Here is a 20,582-nt window from a genome sequence, read left to right on the forward strand (position 1 = left end):
GTACTTCTTCCCTACCCTCTTTTACTGTGAAATACTGTTTGAGTATTTTAGTCAGTTTTTGTTTTTTTGTCAATCGTACATTGTTATTTTTACTAATGCCATATTTACCGTATTTTCCGGTGTATCAACCGCACCCGTGTATCAACCGCACCCCCGGTTTTCGACTTCAAAAAAAAAAAATCAAACAAAATCAGATTTTCAAGGGGAAAAAAAAAAATCAGGAAATTTTTAAAAAGAGAAGAGAATAAATAAATAAAATGGAAAGTGAAATATGATGAAAGGAAAGAGAAACTAAAGACAGAGAAAGAGTGAAAATACATGAAATTAGTTGAAAGAGAATTTTAAAAACATTATAATTATTCTTTCTTGCCAATGTGGGGCCCTGAAAAGGGCCGTTGCGTTTTGGCTCTTGCCAATGTGGGGCCCTGAAAAGGGCCGTTGGGTTTAGTCTCTAAAATCCGAAGAAGTCCTCGTCATCCGTTTCTTCAGTCCAATCCGAGTTGGGGTAGGCGAGATCCTCGTCGTCGTTGTCCTCTTCTCCATCGTCGGAAAAGGGCCGTTGGGTTTCGGCTCTAAAATCCGAAGAAGTCCTCGTCATCTGTTTCTTCAGGGAAGACATTACGAAGATCATCATCCGAGTCTGGGTAGGCGAGATCATCGTCGTCGTTATCCTCTTCTCCATCGTCGGTCACTGCCACTTCATCCTCCCAGATGTCATCTTGAGTGCCATCAAGGGCATTAGATATGCAGCACTTGAGGAAGGCCCGCTCGATGATGGCTGCCGGCAACTCCTACCAGACCTTCAGTATCCAGCTACAGATCGTCGGGAGGTCCACCTTCCTCATCCTCCCAGTCTTGGTGAAGGTCTTGTCCCCCGACAGCATCCACTCCGACCAACAGCGCCGCAGACCGTCTTTGAATGGCTTGTTGACTGAAACGTCTAGCGGCTGCAGCAGCGACGTCATGCCACCCGGGATCATCACCAGATCAGTGTTGAGCCCCCTCAGCGTTGACTTGGTCTCCTCTGTCTTGTGACAACGGAAGGCGTCGAGGACGAGCATGCTCCGTCGCCGCGAAAGCCCATCAACTCGTCTCCCCCACACGACGCGGAGCCAGTCATCTACCAGCGCTTGGTCCATCCACCCCTTGGCCTGGGCACGAACGATTACACCCGGGGGAAATTTATCCTTTGGTAGCGTCTTCCTCTTGAAGATGATATACGGCGGCAGCTTTCCCCCATCAGCGGTGCACGCTAGCATAACTGTAAAACGATCTTTCTCATGACCCGTTGTAGTGATGGACACCGACTTGTCACCTTTGGCCGAGATGGTGGTTCCTCAAGGCACATCGAAGGTCAGCGGCGTCTGATCTGCATTGCCGATGCAGCTTAGGGGATAGTCGTGCTGCTTGCGGAACTTGATCACAAACTTCTGAAAATTAGCAGTCTTCTCTGCTATGTCATCAGGGAGACTCTGTGCGATGCGGCTTCGCCGGCGAATGGAAAGGCCATGACGACCCATGAACCTGTACGCCCAAGACGTACTGGCCGTGACGTCATCGACCCGTTTCCCTGGCGATGAGTCGGGCCTGGAGTCGCAACGCTAGTGTCGCGATGGCGTGTCCCTCAGCTCGCTTCTCTCTCACCCACATTAGCAGTCTCTCCTCCAAGGCCGGCCACTGGGCTGCTTTGCCCCTCATCGCCTTCTTCTTCTTCGGCATCGTCTCCAGCATCTGCTTGTTCGTCCGCCAGCGTCTGATGACGGACTCGTCGATTCCGAAGTGTCAGCCGGCCGCCCGATACTAAACTCTTCTGCAAACCTGCAGGCACGGAGCTTGAAAGCTGCTGTGAATTATCGCGGTGCCATCTCGTGGTCTTGGTCAGGATAGAAGCGAATGGTGAAGCTTGGTCTTGGTCAGGATAGAAGCGAATGGTGAATCTTGGTCTTGATAGCTCGAACAGGATAGAACGAATGGTGAAACTCCCCGTTGATCTCTCCGTTTTATACATTCGCCCAGCCCATGCGGCGGCATCAAAGCCGACTTCAATAGGTTAGGCCAGATTTAAAAAATAAAGTTGTTGATCGTCCCCGTCTGGCCCTACGAAACACACCCGACCCGAAACTTTTTTTATTTTTTATTTTGAAAAAAATCATAAAAAACGACCTTTTCACATTCAAATTTGGCGCCGTTCTGCACCGCATGCGCAGTGCGTGCTGCGCAGAGCGTCGCAAGTGCCTCGGGCAACTTCACCCATTTTACGTTGGCCAATCATGACGGCTATTGTGCAAGATTTTTCCCGCTGAAATCTGTATTGATTCGTGCTAGAATCGGCTTGAAATGCCTATTGTGATCGCATCAATAGCCCGTGAGGGCTCTTCCAAGACGGTGAAGGACTAGTTTGCATGCAATATCGAGTTTGATGTTACAATCTCGGACTTCTATGCAGAGTTCTCAGACGGCAAGTATGATGGGGATAGGGAGCCATTGCCTGACGATACACGCAGTACTTTCGTCAAAGTATTCGCCAGCCCCAGTAAAACTGACATGACGAAAGTTTCACCAGCTTGCAAAGTTTCTGATGTGACAAAGACTCTTGGCTCATTTCTCAAATTTGTGTTGGCTGCAGACACGGCCACGGATCACAGGATGGAACCCGATGAATAAATAAATAAAATCATTTTGAGGAGAAAGGAGTCTTTATTTCATATTTTTCCATGTCAACAAAACTCAATGGAAAGTAGGAAAAAAATATAAAAAATAAAAATAAAAACCTCCCTCCCTACCCGAACTTTTGAGAAAAAAAGGACGCTCAACAACTTTTTATTTTTATGTGGCCTCACCGCGGCGTTGGTTAGACAATAGGTACGTCATAATGTCCCATGCAAAACATCCTGTTTACCATGTTGACGCTTTTGTTTTGTGACTTAATCCTGTCTTTATTTAGCACGCTCTATTCACTATGTGACCTGTCATTCAAAGAGGACTGGTGAAAGTACACATTTTCACAAACACGCATAGAAAAATCAAATATTACAAACTTCAAACTTTCTTGTATTTTGACTGGCAGCAGTAATCGGCGTTGAACCTACCTTAGTAACGTAATTGACGATCATTCATCATTGTATCCCCGCAACCCCAAAGTAATATAAAGATTACGTCCCGTTGATGACAGTTTTTCAATGCACAAATTTTTCTGTTACTGTGTATCAACCGCACCCCCTTTTTTAGGGTTTTCCCGTCGGTAAAACCGCGGTTGATACACCCGAAAATACGGTAGACCCTTTCTGGTGGTCCATTTTTTGGCAACTTTTAATGTTGTTCTGTAGACCTAATAAGTGTGTTCTGTAGACCTAATAAGTGTGTTCTGTAGACCTAATAAGTGTGTTCTGTAGACCTAATAAGTGTGTTCTGTAGACCTAATAAGAGTGAAGGGAGCTGCAGATGGAGGAAATGTTGAGTTGGATCTTGGAGAAGGAGTGAAGCTGGAAGGTGTGAATACATTTTGCTACCTATGAGACATGTTGAATGGAGAAGGTGGATGAGACTCGGCAACAGTTGCTAGAGTGAGATGTGCATGGAAGAAGTTTCGGGAACTGAGTGGCGTGCTGATGAGGAGGGGAGTGTCGTTGAAGCTGAAGGGAAAGGTGTATGCTGCATGTGTGAGAAGTGTTATGATTTATGGGAGCGAGACATGGATAATGAACGTAGAGCAGCAACGAAGGCTGGAAAGGGTGGAAATGTCGAGGTCACGGCGAGGCTGAGATCACGGCGAGGTCACGTCTTTTCGAAGCTGTTCCATGCGCTCACGCTTTCGAAGCGAAGTGATATTTCTCAATTGTGTTTTTGTCGAGACTGTATCTATCTTTCGGTGTCTGTACCTATAGCGTATCTTTTTGGAAAATTTTCGGTGCTAATTTTTCGTACATGTATACACAATCGTCGGTTAATGCGTATCGAGTATTCTGCGGCCTAGTACTCGTAGGCTTCGGCTACTGTACCGTCTCCAACCTTGTGGTTTTGTTTTTCTCTCAGCGATTCGTCGAATGCGCTGAAATTATTTTCGTTCTCTGTTTCGTCCCAGTCGTTCACCCCATACCTCCTTGTTTAATATCTCTACTAACAAAAAAAAAAAAAAACCCAAAAATATTTCCTTCCCAGATCTTATTCGTTTATTTGTTGTTCTTTTTGTTCGTTCGTTCTTCGTTCGCGATCACGCGATCACGTGGTTAGAAATGTATAATCTCTCCCCTGGACAACTATTTTCTCTCATATATTATAACACCCTTTTCTTCTTTTCCTACAAAAGGATGATTTCGTCTTGCTCACCAAATCTATTCATTCCAAAAAATATATATAATACCATCTCTTACAGTTCCTCCTTTCTACATTCCCTAAACTATCCAGAACTCCACCCCTCCTCCAGTGTCCTCAAACGTATTTTTGACTCGAAGGTCTCAAACTCATTTTGCAAAAAATGTTCGTTTCCCATGAATCGTACACTTTTCAAAATCCAATCTCACCCCTCCCCTCCAAATCCTCCCCATCACCCATCCCTTTCAAATCTCCCCCCTTGCCCCTTCCCTCCCCTCCCTCCTAAACTCCCCCCACACCCCTCCCCTCCGAGACTCTCCCTCGCTCCTCCCCTCCTAGACTCCCCTCTCACCCCTCCTCCTCAAAGCATCCTCCCTGCTTCTTCCCCCTTCCAACTTTCACCTTCATCTCCCCCAACCTTCTGCCTCGCTCTTCCCCCTCCTCAAATAACACCTCACTGTGCCTCACCCAATCTCCATCAAACCTTTTGTCCGCCCCATTCTTCCCTTTCTCCAAGCTATTCTGAAATCTCTGAAATCTCTGACACACCTTCAACAGCTCTCCCTACCTCTTCCTCCTCTTCCACATCTTACCCTACCCCTCCCCCCCTGTTCTGGACCCGATGCTCCCCCTTCGTCTTCATTAACGGTATGGACCTCAAACATCCGGGGCCTTCGCTCAAATTTGACTGACCTCTCCATACAGGTTGCTTCTGACAAACCAGATGTGATCTGCTTAACAGAAACTTTCCTCCTTCATGATGTCTCTGATGCCTTGGTATCTCTCCCAGGTTACTCCCTCCTCCGGTTTGATAGACCTGAGCCTCGTCCTGGAGGTGGGGTTGCTATCTTTATAAAAAAACTCTCTTCCTCACTCGCCCTCCACTGCCCTCTCTCCACCTCACCCCCAGGAATACCTTTGGCTACGGCTTCCCCTTCGCTCCCACCTTTTGTTCATATGTGTGTTGTACCGTCCACCAAACAGCGATGACTCCATCTACATCTCACTGTCTGATAATATGGACCAACTTCTATCTACCCATCCCAACTCTCTCTTCCTCATATGTGGTGATTTCAATTGTCACCATGCCAGTTGGCTGGGTGTGGGTACCGCTCTCACCAGCCATGGCTCTTCAGCAAAGGACTTCTGCGACTCACTGGGACTGACACAATCTGTCAATTTCCCGACCCGGATCTCAGTCAACGGAGCATCTTTTCTTCTGGATTTGGTTATGACAAACTTCCCTGAAAATGTCTGCTGCTCTTCTTCTGCTCCAATCGGCTCATCTGATCATGTGCTTGTCAAAGTGGACATCTCTCTGACCATTCTCAGAGAGCCTCCTCAGCGTCGACGAGTCTGGCATTTCACTCAGGCCAACTGGCACGGTCTTCAAGCAGCCATCAATCATCTGGACTGGTCTCCCATCTCTACCGCCTCTGACATCAACTCATCCTGGGAATTCTTCCAAAGTAAATTGCTCTCTCTCATGCACAGATTTATCCCATCTCGTCTTCAGTTGTCATACCCTTCCTCCCGTCCATGGTACACGGAATCTTGTGGTGAGGCTGTTGCCCTGAAACAACTTGCTTTCGTCTCCTGGAAAGCAAATCCAACGGAAGGAAATCTCATCTCCTTTCACAAAGCCCGAAACAAGTGTGTGTCTACCCTCAGGAGAGCCAGGAAACAATATCTCACCGTTCTCAAGACCGAACTCTCTTATCTGTCTCCCTCTTCCAAATCCTGGTGGCGTCTGGTCAAATCTGTTTCTGGTGTTTGTTCCCCCTCCATCCCCTCCCTCACCTCAAACGGCTTAACGGCTGACTCCGCACGTGAAAAAGCTGAATGCCTCAACTCTGTGTTTGCCTCTAAATCTTGTGTCCCAAACCCATCCCTCTCTGTACCCCCCGTACCCAGTCGTACCCAGCTGCTCCTGGACTCTGTGTCCTTTCCTCCTGACAAGGTGGAAAAGTTTCTGTCAACCCTCGACTCTGATTCTGCAACTGGTCCTGACGGCATCAGCCCACGGGTCCTAAAATCATGTTCTTCTGCTCTTTCACTCCCTCTTTCTGTTCTCTTCACCCTCTCTTTTGCTCAAGGTCATCTGCCATCTGCTTGGAAATCAGCCAACATCACCGCTTTGCACAAAAAAGGTGCAAAAACAGATCCCAGCAACTACAGACCAATCAGCCTTCTCCCAATTATTAGCAAAGTCATGGAATCCATCATTGCTTCAGATATGAAATCTTTCCTCTTCTCCAATGGCTTGATCTCTGATCATCAATTTGGTTTCAGACCTGGTCACTCTACTCTGGACATGCTGCTTCTGCTTTCTCAACAATGGATGGAGGTCCTCAACGCCAAACAGGAAATTAGAGCTGTCTCCCTTGACATTTCACGTGCCTTCGATACGGTCTGGCACCCTGCTCTGCTCACCAAACTCTCCTCCTTTGGTATCCATGGAAATCTCCACGCATGGCTGGCGGACTTCCTCTCTGGTCGTAGTCAACGTGTGGCCCTGAATGGGTTTCTCTCATCTCCTCTTCCTGTTCAGGCTGGAGTTCCCCAAGGTAGTGTTCTGGGCCCTGTGCTTTTTCTGGTCTTCATCAATTATCTCTCTGACTCTCTTGAAAATCCTCGATCTCTTTGCTGACGACTCTACTCTCTGTCGCTCCATTCCTCATCCCTCAGATCGGCAGTCTGCAGCCTCCTCACTCTCTGCAGACCTGGACAAAATCACAGACTGGGCAAACAAATGGAACATGTCTTTCAATCCTGATAAATCTCACACTCTTACGATGTCTCTCCGAAAAGACCGACTGGAAAACCCTCCCATCCACTTTCTGAATAATCCTCTCCAAGAAGTTCTGTCACTCAAGCTTTTGGGTCTCACTATTTGCCATGATCTTTCCTGGGAAAACTACATTTCAAATCTGGCCTCCAAAGCCAGTCGCCGACTGGGCATCCTCCGTCGTGCGAAGTCCTTCCTTGGCACACCTGAGCTCCTCACCACATACAAGGCTTTCATCCGCAGCTCTATGGAATACTGCTCTCCCCTCTGGTCTGGTGCTCCTGCCTCACACCTAGCCCGTCTTCACGCTGTTGAAACCAAAGCGTTCAGAATCATTGGAATCTCCAGCGATGAAGCTAACTCCAAGGGCCTTTCACTCACTCACCGCAGGCAGGTTGGTGGTCTTTCCATCTTCTCCCGACTCCTCTCTGGCCTTGCCCCCCCAGCCCTCTCTGGGCTCTGTCCCCCAAATATTCCTACAGGTCGCACAAGATCTGCCTGCAACCCTCTTATGGTCAAACTGCCAAAATCAAGACTCTCTGCTCACCTTCACTCCTTCATTCCTCTCTTCTCCTGCCTCTGGAACAAACTCTCTCACCTCTCTTCAATCCCACTCCACCCTCCAGGTCTTTAAAACTGCTGTTCACCACCATCTCTTATCTTCCCCCATCCAAAACCTTGATCTTTTCTACCCCCGCTAATTTCACCCCAATTCCACTTTTTTGAAATACCAACTTCTGTCCTGGAAGTCCTTGGTGTCCTTGTGTTTTATACTTCTCCCTCCACCACCCCCCCTTCCCACGCCTCCTCCCCCCCCCACCCTCCCCCTCCCACGCCTCCTGCCCCCAAGCCCTCTCCCTCCCACACTTCTCCCTGCTCTCAAATGTTGTGTTTGTGTGCTTCCCCTTCTCTCCCCATCTTGTTTTCCACTCCCTCTTTTTGTGTTTTGTTTGTCTGGTTGATTTGTTTGTGAAGTAAATGTTAGCTCTTTCACGAGCTTCGATTCAGTATACAAAAAAAAAAAAAAAAAAAAAAAATCTCTTATCCTCCCCCATCGAAAACCTTGATCTTTTCTACCCCCGCTAATTTCGGTCCCCTTGTGTTTTATACCTCTCCCCCCCCCCCCCGCCCTCCCCCTCCCACGCCTCCTGCCCCCAAGCCCTCTCCCTCCCACACTTCTCCCTGCTCTCAAATGTTGTGGTTGTGTGCTTCCCCTTCTCTCCCCATCTTGTCTTCCGCTCCCTCTTTTTGTGTGTTTTGTTTGTCTGGTTGATTTGTTTGTGAAATAAATGTTAGCTCTTTCACGAGCCTCGATTCAGTATACAAAAAAAACAAAAAAAAAACAAAAAAAAATGTGGATGGTTCGGTGGATGTGTGGAGTATTGTTGAGAGAGAGGAAGACAAATGATGAATTGCGAAAGATGATGGGAATAGAGCCTGTGATGGATGCTGTGAAGAGAAACAGGTTGAGATGGTTTGGTCATGTGTTGAGGAAGGATGAAAGTGACTGGTTGAGAAGAATGATGGAAATGAATGTAGAAGGAAGTAGAGGACGGGGAAGACCGAGAAAGACTTGGCTAAAGGTGGTGGAAGCAGAAATGCGGGCAAGGGGGTTAACAAGGGGTGATGCCGAAAATATGGCAAAATGGAGAAGATTGTCATGGGGCCCGCAAGGCTAACCCCCACTCTCGCAGGGTAAGTGGCCTTAAAATGCCTGTTGTTGTTGTTGTTGTTGTTGTGGACCTAATGAAACAAAAAAACACCATAAAACCTTTTCTTGCAATTTTTTTGGGATCATGTGGCATATTGATCCTACTAAAATGAGATATCCTGCTCACAGAGACAGACAGATATACATACATACAGACAGACAGATAGATGGGGGTGAAAATAGCTTCCTTTGGTGGCTGAGGCAACAAGACAATTGAAATTTTATTTAAGGACATCTAGAATTATTTGCCACACCACGTAATGTTACTGCATCGACCACTAAATAATTGAATATAATGCAAATCGTTTTTTCTTCCTCTCCCCTCTCCCCTAATAAAGTTTCCTCTCCTTGGCTCACCCAAGCATTTGTGTACCCGATGGCAGTGGGAACAAGATACGTGCGTTGGACGATGATCAAACAAAATGTCTTTGTTCTGGATGGTAAACTGATGCTAATTAGTATTAGAGGGTTTGACACACGTTTTGGACAGCTACGGAGAGGAATAAGTAAGACCAGCTCGAATTTTCTGGAATGCAGTGAGCTATAGTCCGGTTGCCAGGTTGAGTACCTTGTTGTTGCGAGGAGTGTATTGTTTTTTGATGGTTTTATACTCGAATGGGTCTATAGAAAAGATTTAGCTTGGTTGCCGGAGTGTCAACCTTGGGGAACTCCGATAAATTGGCATAAATCCAAGATGGCCGCTGCGGACGGAGGTGAAAAATAACTTTTCAACCATTCAACCTTCCGTCACGTGCGATACATTTTTTCCGTATAATTTCGATGTGAGGATTCGATTTCTGAGGTCAATTGTGTGATTTGCGGTCAGATTCAGGGTCAAAGGTCAAGTTAAAGGTCATTTTTGCACATTTGGGGGGTTCAAACTTTTTGACCCCTGCATCAACTGCACACCACTCATGAACTCGATACGTTGATTCTAATCTCACCTCTTCTTCTTTTCAGAGAGACGTATGCATATGGCTGACTCAAGGTGTCTTCTCCCGGTGTCACGGAGGTGGACAAGAAACGAAATTCACTGCGAACGGGATCAGGAAGCTCATCTTGTGCGCCAAATCTCGTGGAGATGGAGACCTGCAGGCTACGCTACAGAACATTATTGATGTTGGTGGAGATGCAGCAAGCATAACCTGTCATAAAGGTTGCTACTGTACTTATACATCAAAAGAGAAAATTGAGAGAGTGAGAAAGTCACAGAAAAGAAAGGCTGAAGATGAGGGTGTAAGGCCAACTACAAGGTCTCATACTAAGGTAGCTGACAAAGGTGTGTTTGAGTACAAACGTGATTGTATGTTCTGTAGCGAGGAATGTTTACCCATTGATGATAGACACCCAGAACGATGGGACTGCGTTCGTAAGTGTATGACCAAAGAACGTTTTGACACAGAACGTAACCCACTCCCAACTATGAAAGATATGCTCCTTGATGTTGCTGAGCAGCGTAATGATGATGTGGCTAGAAGGGTCAAGTTGCACCTTGCTTTTGTTTCTGATCTACCTTCTGCAAGTACCACGTCCGCTGCTATAACAGTTTTACGAAAGTTCCCACATATGCTGATTTGCCAACTGGTAGTGCAGATGAAAATGCTCTGAAGGAAGTCATTGAGTACATGAGCCGAGACAGGTCCAGATTATGGAATAGTGTTGAACTGCATTCCCTGTACTCAGATCTAGGTGGCAAGCTCGCTCGACGTGACATGTTTAGCAAGGTAACTGACTGCATGAGTAAGGATGTTATAGTTGTTCGGGAAGATGGCTGTGCTACCATTGTTGGTTTCCGTGACTCCGTTGCTAAAACTCTCAAGATAGTTAAGGATGACGATATGGATGAGAGGAGCATTGCTTCCGTGGTGAGGCAGATCAAGCATGAGGCACGGTCGGTCAGGTACAACAGTGCCAATTACGACCTATCAGAGTTTACACAGGCCAACACAATCAAGGCGACCAGCCCAAGTTTGTTGAAGTTGGTTTCGGACCTGGTCTCCGGTGGTAAGGTGACCAAGAAATCTCTGAGCTTGAGCCAGTCAATTCAGAGTCACGTTACAAGTACCAGAAATCAGACAACATTAGGGCTGGCCGTTAAACTGTTGCACCGGCATGGTAGTTCCGACCTTCTCAAACTCCTTCATGAGCATGGCTTCACGACCTCGTACGATGAGGCCCTGAGATTCCGAAAATCGGCCGCCCGTTTTCTAGGTGACAATGCACAGGACCTCCACCAGTTTATGGGGTTGTGTAGAACCGTCGGCGTCATCTTCGCGTGGTTTGACAACTTGGATCTCCAGGTAGTCACACCCAATGGTCGACGCACTACCCATGTCCTCTCACATGAATTCCAGCAACCTCATCCCGCAGGTATTCTAGAGTATGGCCGCGCCAAGCCAGGGATGAGCAGCCTCATCATCCCCAGACTCTCTAAGAAAGCCGCCCAGTCAAAGACCAGCAGTAGCTCATCGGGCAGCCTTCCTCTGCAACACTACACCGGGCCAACCAAGGTGAACCCACCAGCTGTAGAGGCCACCTGTGGCATCTCCTACCAAGAAGTATGTGCCCGGCAGGTGAGTCTAGCTACTGCGCAGGAGAAGGACATGAAGTGGCTAAACACGCTCAACACACAGGAGAATGCAATGGAGTGGGGTGGGTTCAACAATCAGGAGGCGCGCAATGATCAAGCTCAAAAGAAGCCAGCGAGTACCTACATATTCGGACCTCTCATCGACGCCAAAGCCGCTCATCCGGACACGGTGCTAACTTCGCTGGAGTACCTCAAGAAGTCGTTGGCTGACATGGGGATGTCCTATGTCCACGTCTCCGTCGATCTGCAGCTGTTCATGGTGGCCAGCCAAATCAAGTGGAATGACGTCAATCGCTTCAATAACGTCATTCTCAGGCCTGGCATCATGCACACCGTGCAGTCCTTCTGTGGCTGCATCGGCAAACTCATGCGCGGGTCGGGTATTGAGCCTCTCATCAGCTCTGCGTTTGGAGGGCTAACAGGAATCATGAGCGGAAAGTCTTGGGTTCGGGCCATGCGAGCGTTCCGGATGGTTTTGACTACTCTTCTGAGCAATTTTCTCACCACTGGTCCCAAAACATTCCAGGACTTAAGCGACTACCTTGAAACCTGTCGGCAACACCTAACCGGCAGGCACTGGGTCGATAATCTGATAAAGCCTACTCTGCTCGTCCATCAACTGCTTTGTAGCGAGAGGGAGGGAGATTTCCTGCTGCAGCAGCTCACGCTCGAGCTTATGCTCCCCTACTTCTTCGTTGCTGGCCACCACCACTACGCCCGCTACATCACCCATCATGTTTTCGAGATGCGCCACCTGCTGCCACCCGTGGCCAAAACGGAGCTCATGTCAGGTGCCTTCGTGTGCCGTCACCAGGAGGGTAGCTGGAATGGCATGAGCTCTGACCAGTTTGGTGAACAAACTGCCATTCAAATCGGCAAAGGTGGCCTCAAGGGTATAACCCTTTCTCAAGAGATGGTCGCGGAATGGATCGATTCTTTTCCCGTCATCGCCTACCTCTCAGCCACCATGGCGCACATCTACCCCAATCCCCCAGTCAAGGAGAGCAATGCCCAAGCTGGAGCAAGTACTACAAGCAGTGGACCACGTCACAAGGAGGAGGGCAAGACGAGGAGGGAGATGGATGCAGATGACAGACGTCGAATCTCGCTTGAGCTGTCCAAATTGTCTCACCCATTGGAAAATCAGTCGCCACACCTCTACAACATCGCCAATGGTAGATTCGGTCCCCCTGAAGCCGAGGTGAATGTTGCCGAATCAGTGGACATAGGCGAGAGAATGGCTGCGCAGTTCCGGGCATCCCTCCCCACCGGATTCCATGCAACCGTCTCTAGTTCCATCAAGACCATGGAACACAAAGAAAGGTGTGAAAATGGGGGACAAGACGATCTTCGATCTGGAGACTATCTTCTTCAGGCTGCTGACAGTCGGACAGCAGCGACAGATGAAGCTAGCACCCATCTTCCAATATGAGCTGTGTCCAATAACCCCATCGCTCATCGACGAGTATGGCTGCTTGAGGAAAGGTAGCAAAGCACCGCTGGCTCACAAACTCTGCGTACAGACACGACGACCACCGCCGCCTGATGTCACCATTGTTGATGCGAGCCAACTCCTCTACCACATCGTGTGGCCGTCAAAAGGAGATGCGTCGGTCATAGTTAAGTCCATCAAGACGAGATTGTCCTCTCTCGCTGGCAAGAAGGTCTTAGTCTTCGACAAGTATCACAACGTTTCTGCGAAGGACCATGAGCGTATGCGACGTGCTGGCCTTGGTTCCATCAATTACGACCTGACCATCAATACACCGCTGCCCAGTCGAGACGCCATCATGAGGAATAAGCACAACAAGTTGCAGCTGTCGAAAGTTCTTAGTACCTACAGCTTCGGCGAAGGAGTCACCGTGGAGAGCCCCAGCGATGGTGTGTTCAACCATGACGAAGCGGACATAACAATGATCTCGTACCTCCTCATGGCTGCCGAGTCCGACACGCGAGTGATCCGCATTCTCTCAGATGACACCGATGTGTTCGTGCTGCTTGTGTACTGGGTGTACCGAAACAAGATCCAGGCCACAGTGCAAATGGAGCGGTGGGATGGACCTGTTTGGGACATCAATGCCACCTGTGCCCAACTCGGGCCCCAAGTGCCTGCAGATCCTGGGAATGCACTACATTACTGGTTCAGATACCACCTCATACCTGTACGGCAAGGGGAAAGTGTCGGCCCTGAAGACCCTGAGAGCTGGCGACTTCCCAGGCCTGTACTCAGCCTTGGGCGAGCTTGATGCCACCCATGCACAGCTCATGGAAGCAGGACAGGCGTTCTTCTGTGCTCTATATGGTCAGCAACAGGGGACCACTATGAGTGAGGCGAGGTACCATATGTACACAAAGAAGGTTGGAAAGCCGCTCAAGATCATGTCGCTACCACCAACAGACCAAAATCTCTTCCTGCACATCTTGCGCACTCATCTGCAGACTATACTCGCCAAATCTGCTGACCAGCAGGCTCCACCTGAACTTGACATCACGAAGTATGGGTGGGAAATCAAAGATGGCACCCCAGTACCAGCAACCTCTGATCAGTCCCCAGGACCCCAAGATCTCATGGATGTAGTGCGGTGCAGCTGTAAGGCGGCGGGGAAGGCGTGCGGCAGTGAACGTTGCAGCTGTCACCATGAAAAGATATCATGCACTGTGTACTGCGCTTGTGTTTCTAGTGACGCTTGCTTGAACCCCTTCACGACAGGAGACGAAGACCAAGATGAAGTGGAAGAGGAAGGAGAAGCAGATGTGGTAAATGACGAGGAAACTGATCATCTTGATCTTGCATTCGGCTCTGATGATGAATGGGAGTGATCGCCGTTAATGAATAAACACTTGACCACCCTCGTTCTGAAAATGGAATTATTATTATATGAATAATTTTTTGGCTGAAAATGACCTTTAACTTGACCTTTGACCCTGAATCTGACCCCAAATCACACAATTAACCTCAGAAATCGAATCCTCATCGAAATTATACGGAAAAAATGTATCACACGTGACGGAAGGTTGAATGGTTGAAAAGTTATTTTTCACCTCCGTCCGCAGCGGCCATCTTGGATTTATGCCAATTAATCGGAGTTCCCAAAGGTTGACACTCCGGCAACCAAGCTAAATATTTTCTATAGACCCATTCGAGTATGAAACCATCAAAAAACAATACTTCTCATGAGAACAAGGTTTAGTACAGAACATATCTGGGTGGCAAACGGACTAATGGGGAATGAAAAAAAAAAAAAGACAAAAAGCAGAAACTCCATTTCGCATAAAGATAAACGCCATTCGTCAGAACACATGAACGCAGTTAAACTGTCATATTTAATTCATCTTGAGAGTAGTGTATAAAGTTAAATCACTTCATATCTACTCGTCGATTTATGACGGATCAAGCATTATACTTGTCGATTTATGACGTCGTAATGAAGGCACCTGTGACATCATCATTAACATGTTATTCCCCATGTGGAGTACTTTACAATGAACCACCTTTCAATTTCTTCTGTGGAGCGGTTTCAGAGATAGAGGTGCAATTATTTTTCAGTTTTTTCCAAGATGGCACCCCACCACATGACCTATGACATCATGAAAAAATTATACAGGAGGAGGCACTCCTATGGTGAAAATTCCGTGTCAATCGGACCAATGGTTTCAGAGAAAACGAATTTTAAAGGGAATGAACCCGCAAAATGCTGGCAGAAGGGAATACATACATACATACATACATACATACATACATACATACATACATACATACATACTGTTATGGATTCGTCACTTCCGTTGTTGTGGTTCTCATCCACTGTCAACATTTTTGGTTGCATGTGCTATTATTGTTATCGTTTAAGTGAATTGGAGATGGCTGTTTTCAAAAGGTAAAAAAGTTAGTGTTTTAAAAAGAAACCGGAAACCGGATCGGGAACCGGACGAAGAAAAGGAGGAAGAAGAGGATGAAAAAGAGGCGGAGCGAGTGAGGACGGAGAAGGAGCCGAGCTGCGTTGAGGTTTTGAGCAAATGCTGGCGAACGGGGGTCACAAGTGAACTTTGGGTTTCCTGGGAAAGGGATTCCTGCGACAGAGTTGTTATCGCTGTGACAGATAAACCTGCGTGACAGGGTTTGCGGTTGATTCCGAAGAGAATCATTGGAGTGCCGTTACGTCTCAAGAACGGACCGTTGGCCATTTTGCCTCGCGCTGGATTTTCGCATCGCTCCAGGTTTTTCACCTCGCTTCAACCATTTTCACAACCATCCAGACGTTAATCTGGTGTGTGTGTGTAACGTGGATTTTGAGTGTGAATTTGCGGTTCGCCGATTGGGAGCCGTTGAACGTCCATACCCGAAGGTGTGATTTCCCAGCCGCCTCTTGAGGACACTTTTGCCTATCTTTGGCAGTGTGACTATCAACTGAGCGGGATTCTGGTCTCGATACATCGTTCTGACGATCACAGGAGCGTGGATCGACTTTGGTTTGAAGCTGGGAGACATTGGGAATGTTCTTTTTGCTCACTTAGAGCACAGTGAGTTATATTGTACAAAACTGATGGTACCATCATAGGAATGATATATTGGTTGTACAATTGATTACTATTGTTATTGTACTGTTATTCTTGTGTGACCTTAATACAATACTTGTTTGTTGGTAACAATTGGGTGTGGTTTCACCATTGATCTTTGACACACAGAATAACACATCTTTCTGCCGTGACTCCACTCGGGGCTCGGAGGTACACCGTGACCGGGGTTTGGGGAGGAGCACGTAACAATACATACATACATACATACATACATACATACATACATACATACATACATACATACGCTGTTCTAGGTGGCATTGCTCTGCAGGCTACACCGTAAAAAGTACAGTTTCTGAGGATCAAGCAAAATAGTTCAGTACCTTACAACTGGGAGGAATAGAAAACTTTAAAAATCAACACCATCACTCCTCAACCTACCTCTGTTGGTATCCTCACTCACAGTCTTGCTGTTCATCGTTCCCTCATTCACAGGCTCCAACCCTTTGTGCTCTTCTTCCTCATCATTCGTAACTATATTGTGTTCACATCGTTTCTCCACCACTGTGCTTGCATGGTCCAGTTCTTTATTTCCTGCAGTTGCTTCTTCATGCTTTCCTCCATTGTCCAACTGCCCAGCAGATTCCGATTCTTTGTTCCGTATGACAAGCTGAGTCGAAGATGATGCGATTTCAGTCGATTTGGCTGCTTGGCCTGGTGAAGAGGAATCACTTCTCGTATGGCAATGCTGACTCCTGTTCTTAGTGCTCTGTTCCACCCCGTCCTCCTGTGCCGGAGAAGTGAGGTGACAGATCGCACCAAAATTGTTCCAACAACACCTTCCTCAAATGAAACATGATCAACTATGGCCATCCAATTTGTTGCGAACGGCAGAGCTCACCAAACATTAGCAAGCAAACTCCACTGACAAATCTCAATGACAAGCTGCATGCTAAATGGCACACTGTCGCACGTAGTACAAAACATGACGTTTACCTGCATTATCGCATATTTGCGTATGACATCTTCCAAGCGATGGACAGCCTGCACACGATTAGCCCGCAAACATCGTGCAAGCTCCTTGTTAGCAATTGCAGGGTCGGAGCCAGGTTTGTACGTGTCAGTGAGGTGAGAGCCAAAGTTGTACATATGGTCAAGATAGCGCCTCTCCTGAAGTTGGCCGCCGACCTCCCTGGGAAGAGCATCATTATTAAATAGCAAATCTTAAAATATACCAAACCTCAAGGAAAATGTTCGAAGAATGAAGCAGCAAAGATTTTTCCAAACTAAGGGTCATTACATGCCGACAACAGATGGAACGCAGAAAGACAATTGAGAAGATAAATTTGAGATGGAAACAAGAGTCAGTATGTGGGATGAAGAATCAAGAAAATGTTGGTGACGTGAGGAAAGATTAAACATGAATTGGGGAAAGCATAAAGAAGGCATGGCCAGCAAGAGTGGAAGGATGAGAGGACTTAATCTCATCTTTGACCACTGTACTTCACGAATTGGATCTTTACACAAAGTACCGTTGGACCTTTAACATTTGTAGACCTGACGAGAAGGAAGAGTTACTTCGAGTTACTCGCACATGCTGTGGCCTCCCGGCGTTCCAGATTTTGAAGAGGGTGTTGGGAGATTTTTAGGCTGGACCCATGATTTATAGATTGAGTCCAAGTGGTCAAGATGGGTTTGCAAAGCAGCTTGTGGGAGCATGCCTAGGTACACCACTACTTTGGGCACTGGGTCCCTGACCTGTTGTACTGACCATAGGTGCAGACTTTTGTTTCTGCTGGTGGGTGGCTTTAAAATGTGTCATGGAAGGGGATTGGGATACCGGTTTTATTGCACGACTACAGATTAAAGTATAATTATTTTATCAACCGGATAACCATTTAACGGGTTGTTCCTCTTATAATCCAACCAGATTTTAAAATGTGAGCAAATGACGAGAGGCAATACAAAATAAAATTTGTACAAGTGTCCCTCACCTACCCGGAACAACAATATTTCCAAGTCATTCCCAGATCTGAGATGCTTCCATTGAGGGGTCAAAATAAGTGCTCCTTCTCCCAGGTGAGGCATGACCCAGAGAATGGTGGTAGAACATCAGAATAAAATTTTAAGGTGAAATCAAGTAAAATCTAAGAATTCTGCAATCACTTAAATAAAACAAATGCATTCATGGCTTGACCAAAACAAATCGGCATACCCACCTGAAACATTCTTCTGCAAGTCGGCGCATGGCTTGCATGGACAAAGATAAATTGCTCTTCTCATTGGCTCGTTTCACCACATTCAAGACGTCCTTTGATTTTGTGTGGAAAAATGGAAGGAATAAAATAAGCAATTAGTCGATGTTGGCGACACTAGCAACAACGCAGAATAGGCAGGGAAAGCATGCATTAATTTTCCATGGAACAGCATGCCACGTCAGATCGTGTGGGCTAAATCAAAGAAAAATAAATAAATAAATAAAAAACTAAAACGACACTCAGGAGAGCGCATACCTCCACCAGGCTGAATAGTTTACATTTTGTATCCCACCGATAGGTCGGATCTGCATCCTTGTTCATGTCACCTACCCAACTCACCCCCATGTTGTCATATTCCATCTACAACTTTTTTGAAATATCGTGCTAATCAGTAGAGGTTGTTTTTTTTCTATACAGTATATTTATCGTTTTTGGCCCCATCATTCAATTGGGAAGAATCAGTTGGGAAATTAAAAAAAATTCTCCTATCCGGATCTTCACCAAAATCAAACAAATTTGTCCTCGTCACACACCAAACTCATCCAACAACTTTCGTCCTAATCAATCCATAACTTTTTGAAATACCATGCAATATATCGATTTTGGCCCTACTTCTCAATGGTGAAGAATAATGTTTTAAATATTTATTTATAATTCAGATCTGGATCTTCACCAAAATGTAATCACTTCATCCTTGTCGCACACCCAACCAGTCCACAGAATTTCATCCAAATCCATGCATCAGACACATACAGGGGTGAAACAACCTACAATTACCTTTAGTTGTGGGGGATAATAAAGCACTAAAGGCACTGCAGAGGTAGAGACCACAGCTTTGCTTCAAAGGTTAAAATCGTTCCCTAATGTTTTCTCAATCGTTGATACCAGTCAAAAGAAAGCAGAACAAACTCATTCTTAGCATGCATTGATCAAATTGACACTGACACACACACACACGCACGGACACGCACGGACACACACACACACACACACACACACACACACACACACACACACACACACACACACACACACACACACACACACACACACACACACACACCTGGTAGTCAGGAAAGCAGTCACTGGTGTTGGCGAGTTTTTGTACGCGCTTGTTGATCTCAGGATAGCGTGTGGAATTAAACTTCAAAGGCTTTTCAATAACACGTCCTGTAAGGTTATCACAGCCTTTGAGCGTGCAGAGGCGATTAAATATGTGCATCATCTTTTTCTTCAGCTTATGCTCCTGGATGTAGGTGGAGTCCTCATTTTGCAACTCGTCGAGATCCAGCTCCCTTTCCTGGATCATCATCCGAAGAACAGGCAATGACAAATGAACAAAACAATTTAATGTGGAAGGGGGGAAAAAAAAGTAGAGATACATTGAAGGTGCACCGCCCCAAAGCCAAATAAAGAAATAAACAAGAAGACGTCATGTAGAGCACAATACTTGCAAAATCCACCACTTCCCCCCAAAAAAATTACCATTGATCTAATAAATTGTCCATTTCATCAGGATAAAAAACTGACTGTCTTGATCAAAGGGCCTTACGTCGTGACGTCGTGACGGCGGCAGGGATTTTCGAAGCTCCACACGGTCTCCACGTTTTTCGAAGTTAAGTCTGTTCACAATTGTATTTTGTCGAAACTGTATTTATCTTTCGGTGTGTGAAGTTATTGTGTGCAGCTTTGGTTGTTTCTCGGTGTTTATCTTTCATAAATTGATCGTCTGTTTGCCGTGTCGCGAGCAAGGCCTTGTACAGTGTGCACTGTACAACCTTGAGGCTTTGTTTTTCTCTCAGTGGTCCGTCGTTTGTGATCCAATAACTTTCGTTCTCTGTATTCCCAGTCTTTTCACCCATAGCCTACTTCCTTGTGTAAATCTCAACTCAAAAAAAAAAAAAAAAACATTTCCTTCTCTGTTCTCATTCGTTTATTCATTCTTATTCGTTCGTTCGTTCTTCGACCACGTGTTTCTCCCCCATTTCCCCAGATAGTTTTCACTCATTAACCTTCAATGTTTACACTTTCCCCTCAAGTTATGTATTCCCTCATATTTTATAACACCTTTTTCTTCTTCTTCTTTAAAAGGCTGCTTTCGACTTGCTCACCAAATCAATTCATCCCAAAAAAAATATCCATCTCCTATAGTGCCTTTGTTCTACATTCCCTAAACTCTCCTGCACTCCATCCTCCATCCAGCGTCCTTAAACGTATTTTTAACTCGAAGGTCACAAGAAACTCATTTTGCAATAAATGTTCGTTTCCCATAAATCGTACACTTTCAAAAATCCAATCTCACCCCTCCCCTCCAAATCTTCCCCATAACCCCTCCCCTCCAAATCTTCCCCATCACCCCTCCCCTCCAAATCTTCCCCATCACCCATCCCTTTCAAATCTCCCCCC

General features: G+C 46.5%; 1 protein-coding gene across 2 annotated transcripts in view; it reads right to left on the minus strand.

Moving 5' to 3' along the window:
• Window positions 1-20,582, minus strand: part of LOC137422978 (uncharacterized) — a 244,669-nt gene that overhangs the window by 72,864 nt on the left and 151,223 nt on the right. For both annotated transcript variants that reach the window (XM_078774865.1, XM_078774864.1), the window contains exons 5-8: window positions 19,240-19,476; window positions 18,138-18,229; window positions 16,915-17,110; window positions 16,360-16,705 (exon numbers count right to left, since the gene is read on the minus strand). In XM_078774865.1, the coding sequence (XP_078630991.1) occupies window positions 16,360-16,705; window positions 16,915-17,110; window positions 18,138-18,229; window positions 19,240-19,476 (871 nt within the window). The remainder of the gene's footprint in view (window positions 1-16,359; window positions 16,706-16,914; window positions 17,111-18,137; window positions 18,230-19,239; window positions 19,477-20,582) is intronic.

This window comes from Myxine glutinosa, chromosome 3 (genome assembly GCF_964187855.1).
Source record: "Myxine glutinosa chromosome 3, kmMyxGlut1.1, whole genome shotgun sequence".
In the NCBI taxonomy this organism is placed as follows: domain Eukaryota; kingdom Metazoa; phylum Chordata; class Myxini; order Myxiniformes; family Myxinidae; genus Myxine; species Myxine glutinosa.